The sequence below is a fragment of the Apaloderma vittatum genome, unplaced genomic scaffold, assembly GCF_000703405.1.
Source record: "Apaloderma vittatum isolate BGI_N311 unplaced genomic scaffold, ASM70340v1 scaffold20236, whole genome shotgun sequence".
Classification (NCBI taxonomy): Eukaryota; Metazoa; Chordata; class Aves; order Trogoniformes; family Trogonidae; genus Apaloderma; species Apaloderma vittatum.
This window is the reverse complement of record NW_009720398.1, coordinates 11,593-16,924: the sequence shown is the minus strand read 5'-3', so window position 1 is coordinate 16,924 and position 5,332 is coordinate 11,593. Positions and strand designations below refer to the sequence as shown.

General features: G+C 50.0%; 1 protein-coding gene across 1 annotated transcript; it reads right to left on the bottom strand.

Moving 5' to 3' along the window:
• Window positions 1–1,463: 1,463 nt before the first annotated feature.
• Window positions 1,464–5,061, bottom strand: CACNG5 (calcium channel, voltage-dependent, gamma subunit 5). The gene is made up of 5 exons (XM_009871010.1): window positions 4,849–5,061; window positions 3,819–3,900; window positions 2,921–3,061; window positions 2,137–2,282; window positions 1,464–1,721 (listed from the first exon to the last, which is right to left on the bottom strand). Exons 1-5 carry the CDS (start codon window positions 5,059–5,061, stop codon window positions 1,464–1,466), a joined length of 840 nt encoding a protein of 279 aa, XP_009869312.1.
• Window positions 5,062–5,332: the final 271 nt, after the last annotated feature.

The following is a 5,332-nucleotide window of genomic DNA, read 5'->3' as shown; positions in this document are numbered from 1 at the left end:
CTCGCAGTGAGGTCCCCCGGGATGGGTGTCAGAGTCGATACAAACAGGGGTGCTGTGCCAGGACTCGGACCCTACTTTGGAGTAGTTTATAAATAATACATAATTAAAAATTAAGAAATAGTAACAAAGAGACGTAACATTCATTACACGGTATGCTACAAATGAGGTTAAAAGTACGTATATTCTATTTGTTTCAATCACAGTAAGACAAAACAAGCTCAAATATACCAAGAACCCCTGGAGGGTTTTGTTTTACATAAAGGTTTAAAATAACCAGAACAGAAATAAAGTTTGGACAAAGCTCTTTCTCCTGTGAGGGGACAAACTCATGGCTTGCTCATGAAGAAGCACAGCCTTTTCCTCGTTTTCAAGCAGAGGGATGTTCTCACCTTGGCAACTGTCAAAGATCAAAATGCCAAAGCATCATATGAAATTTTAAAATTGAAAAACCTCAAAATAAGGTTCATATACACACAAAAGAAGCAGCTAAAATACTGTTTTCTCGCCAAAATGAAAGATAAGCCAACTACTTTGCTACAGCAGACTAGTGCCATCGGCTTCAGCTACATCTCACCTTTCGCTGAAATAACTTGCACTTCTGGCCATAATTTCCCCCAAATCCTATGTCTAACGTTTCCTACGGGAATATTTTTGGTAGTTTTCCACTTGATGCTGCACTGAAATTCTTCCAGTTGCTCTTCAGACCTCCAGTCTATGGGAGGACGGAGGAAATGCGGGTGCCCGAGCCACTCCGACAGCCCAGGGCTGCAGAGCCTTCAGCCTAACACGAGATATTTAAGCAACGTCTTGCAAGTGGCCATAGAGAAAGAGCAACCTGCTTGTGTCTAAGCCTGCTGAGGTACAGTCGAAAAAGATGGCTATTTCCCATGACAGCCTGGTTAAAAGTGATATCCAGCAGTGAGAGATATCAATCAGCAAATATTGAATCAAGACAAAATTATATTTTTCTAATGAGAGCTATTTCTTGCAGATTTACACAAATCTTCTATGCCTGCTGGCGCTTACGCCAGTAAATCTATAATTAAATGACACAATCAAATGCACAAACTTTTGCAGCCTACCTAAACAAACAAAAAAAAACCCACTTTTTTTTTTTTCTTAGTTCTACTTTATGTTCTTTTTTCTGCTCTCAAGTCCAGCCCTGGATTTATCCCCCAGGCAGAACTGCTGTTTGCTCAGCGGGATGAGCTGAACGAGGAGGACTTTGGAGAGATCTTTAGTTATGCGGGAAGAATACAAAAACAAAAGAAAAAAATCCAAAAAAGCAAAGAAAGGAAAATATCCCAATTCACTAGGTTACATTATTGGTTATATAACCAATCTCTCTGGTTATATTTACGGTCCTATAAATAGAGAATTGTCCTGAAACGGTGGCCTAAAAAATAAACGACAAACAGAGTCAGGATGTGGCGACCGATGGCGCTCGGGCGGGCGCGAAGGGCTCAGCACGGGGACGAGGACATCTGGTCGTAGTCGGGGCACTTGAGCAGAGCCGGGTAGTTACTGTTCATCTGCAGGGACGCCTCGCTGGAGATATCCGAAGGGCTGCGTCCCCGTGCCCACGCATCCGGGTGCAAGAACTGCCCCGAGTAGTCGGAGCAGTTGCTCAGACGGGGACGGTAGAAGCCGGGGTGAGGTCGGTAAATGTCCTCGGCCGTGTATCGCTTCATGAACAGGTAAACAGACATCACCCCGGCGCTCTGCAGGGGAGAAAGACACGGCCTGACGCCAACAGCTGCCTGCCCCACCGCCAACCAAACCGAACAAAAACACGAATCTCTCTTCTTTGCTCTGCTGCTGATGCGCAAGGGCTCCTGAGGACAGTGACTTCACTGCCCTGTGCTCCATGTCCCTGCAGTAAATGACGTGGCACAACCACTTCTCCTCCTCCTCTGCACCCACGCTTGGCATCAAATTGTGAGCAAATGCCCCATCAGTGCTCCAGGCTTGGGGTCTGTCCCCACTGTGTGTCTCACACCATACTAAATACTACGCGTCGTCCCCATAGCCTAGCCTTAAACCCTGTCTGAGCCCTCGTTTTGCTCACAGACTCAATGCCCCCCCTCCCCAAGAATGGGATACACTCGTCACAGGGATGTGAGAGCTACCGGGTACCTCTGTGAGAAGGAACGAGATGGCAGAGAAGGCAAACGACCAGCCGTATTTGTAATTGAAGAACGTTTCTGAGTCCTTGGTCCTGTTCAGCATCTCGTCGTTAATGCTGGATATGTAGAGGACCAGCCCCACCACCAGCGACAGACCTGGGGAGAAACCAAGGAGGAGGACAGTGGGAAACATTTTAGGGATGAAGCCGCTGAAGAAACACCTTCCTTTAAGACCTGCCTTGTGGGTGAAAGTGTAAAATTGTGGAAACGTGCTTGAAATAACTGGGGAAAGAGGCTGCTTTGCTGCTGAGCTTACCCAGGGCACTTCTCTTGTTTCAGTCAAACTGTCACCTGCTCAAGCAAGTCCACGTGCTCCAGGTGGGAGCTGGCTTCAAAGCTTGGCTGTCACAGCTATTCGTTAGCACTAGCACAACACCATGAGTCAAACATTCACTTGTCTCATGTAGAAACATCCCATCTGAGCAGCTGGAAGTTTCAGATCTCTCCTGTGACCGATATGCTGTGAGAGGTGTCCTCTCCCCAGCAGCTGCTCCTGTACGGGTGGTGGGTGCTTCCGCCTGCATTTCCTTGTCACTGCCACCAATGGTCTTGCACTGGGTGATTTTCCATCCTGCAAAACCTGAGCAGGCTGCGGGGTCGAGCTGGAGGTCCCGGCAGGTGATGGCCCCATCTAGGAGCCACCACAGTGGGTTGGGAGAGCACCAGCAGCTACAAAAGCAAACATGCTCCATGCTTGAGGATTTTGAAGAGAGAACCTGGCTGGAAAAACTCACCCGATAGGATGAAGAATATCCCCGAGACGAAGGCGAGGATGGTCCTGTGAGGCCGAATGTGGCCAATGTTGCTCAGGATGAAGCCGATGAACATGAAGAAGAGGCTGACCAGAGGGAAGGGGGTGGCAGAGCGGATCATCTCTGGGGGGAGAGGAGCAGATGAAAGTGAGAACAGGTAAATCCTCCCCACACAGCATAAGAAAGGGGCTTGGCTGGCTGGGATGGCTCCAGCCCTGCTGCTCTCTGACCGCGCTGCGTCCTTCCTCGCTCCAGGTTGATGTGGGTGCCCCTGGCAGGGACTCCCCTCTTTGCTAATGAGCAGAGTGAAGAGGTGACTCTGTCTGGCTGCAGAAACCTCTGCCAATGTTTGCGTTTCTGAGGGTTTCCATATGAATTGTTACAGAGGAAAAATACACGGGAACCTGCATTCTCCCTTAGCTTCACTTCAAAACTGTTTGCTGAACCCTTCTATTTACTAAATCAGAAATGACTGCAGAATTCATTGTGAGAGCTGTGACACTCCATCCTTAATTCATCACACTGTGTAATGTGTAAAATTGACTGCCACAGAATAAATACAGCTGCAAATTGTGGAGAGGAAGCTGTAAAGCCAAACACTTCCACAAGCATCAGCGCTGAATAGCCAGTCATAGGGAATCGTATGGCTTAGAGCCTCTGTGAGCATCCTTACCATCAGAAAGGGATGTCCCCAAATGTTTAGGAGCATATTGGGTAATCCATAGAGTAAAAGATGTAGCAGCATTCATGCATGTTAGCACTGTCAAGGATCTAGGAGCTTCTTCAGCAAGGACACAAAGTGGATTTGTTGAGGGGGATCCATGGTGAGCCTTTGGTACTTTGCAGGGCACAAAGAGTAAGACCCCACCAAACCACTTACTCAGGACGTTGACTGTGGATTCAGACGTCAGCTGGATGTTCATGGGCATGACGTACTCGATAGTGAAGCACCGGCCACGCTCCTCCCCTGCAGCAGACACAGACCGAGTCACAACCACACTGTGTGTGTGTCTGTTATTTTTGGTGGGGGAGAAAGTGGCTTTAAAATTAATTTCAGTGCGTGCATAAAACCAACCTTGCTTTATGTGCAGCTTCAGCGTTTGGGGCTGAAGAAAGAGACCTCTTAGCTATGATCTCAATTGTGCAAGAGGATTCCCTTCTATACAAAAACCTGAACCCCGAAGCCGGAGGGTTTGGGGTCACCCCAGGAGCTGTGTCGGAGCTCCTCACTCCCCTGACTTTTTCAAAGCAACGTTTGAAACTGTGACATTTCAGATCGGTCACTTTGAGATTCCCATTCCTTTGGGTTTTGTTCAACTCCATCCCTGCAGCCAAGTCGCTTCATCGCACTTGGCACAGACAGAGGGAACGGTCCAACTGACCTGAATCTAAATGTTCAGGGACAAAAGAGAAAGTTTTGAGCTGCTGCCCAAGGCACTGTAGCTGTGATGCTGGGACAGGGTGGGATGGGGCAGCGGGGTCTGGCAAGGCAGCCCATTCCTTTGGGTTTTGTTCAACTCCATCCCTGCAGCCAAGTCGCTTCATCGCACTTGGCACAGACAGAGGGAACGGTCCAACTGACCTGAATCTAAATGTTCAGGGACAAAAGAGAAAGTTTTGAGCTGCTGCCCAAGGCACTGTAGCTGTGATGCTGGGACAGGGTGGGATGGGGCAGCGGGGTCTGGCAAGGCAGCAGAAACCTCCGCCGCAGCCTGCCTGCAACGGCACTTTTATCCATCTGACTATTAAATCTGACACGGGGTGATGTCATTACTCAGGTTGTGCCTAAGTTTGGGAACAAAGACGGGCACAACCTCTAAAAATCCCATTCCCCCAGCCCTTTCCCATGATACGATGCTGACCCGCAGCAAACCACCTCAGCAGGGGATGTTTTTTGGGAGGAAGGGGGCCATCCCTGCCAGAAAGCAGACCCTCCAGAGCCCCGAGTGCAGCGATAGCTTGATTTCCGCCGTCTGGTTCTGTGGCTGGACGATGCCCTCCTCCAGGTAGAGCCAGTAGTCGGTGCTGACGGAGATGCCCAGGAGGCCGAGGCCACAGACGGCGAAGACGCTGCTGAGGAGGGTCAGCGCCTTCCTGCCACAGGCGCTCATTCCCAACAGCATGGGGGGGCCGCGGCGGCGGCAGCTGCCAGGAAAGGGGACACGGCCATCGGCACCGAGCTTTTTGGGGGAATGGACATAGCAAAGCTTTGCTCTCTGCCCCTAATTGCTTATAGATTGGTCAAGCTGAAGGAAGCCATTAAAACAATCCCTGTTGACCCTGACAGATGTGAGCATCGAACTCTTGTTTGAAGTGGATCCCACCCGACTGCTGCCCCGCGCTGGCCCAGGGCTCGCGGGTGCGCTGACCCGGGCGGGTGGGGGTGGGGGCGGA

Bases quoted from the DNA above. Each gene is read 5' to 3' on its own strand.
- CACNG5 (XM_009871010.1), bottom strand. From the start codon at position 5,061: ATGCTGTTGGGAATGAGCGCCTGTGGCAGGAAGGCGCTGACCCTCCTC. The intron at 3,901-4,848 runs GCCCCCTTCCTC...GCTGCAGGGGAG, and splicing joins TCTGCTTTCTGGCAGGGATG to GAGCGTGGCCGGTGCTTCAC. The intron at 1,722-2,136 runs GTACCCGGTAGC...TCTCCCCTGCAG, and splicing joins TCTCGTTCCTTCTCACAGAG to AGCGCCGGGGTGATGTCTGT.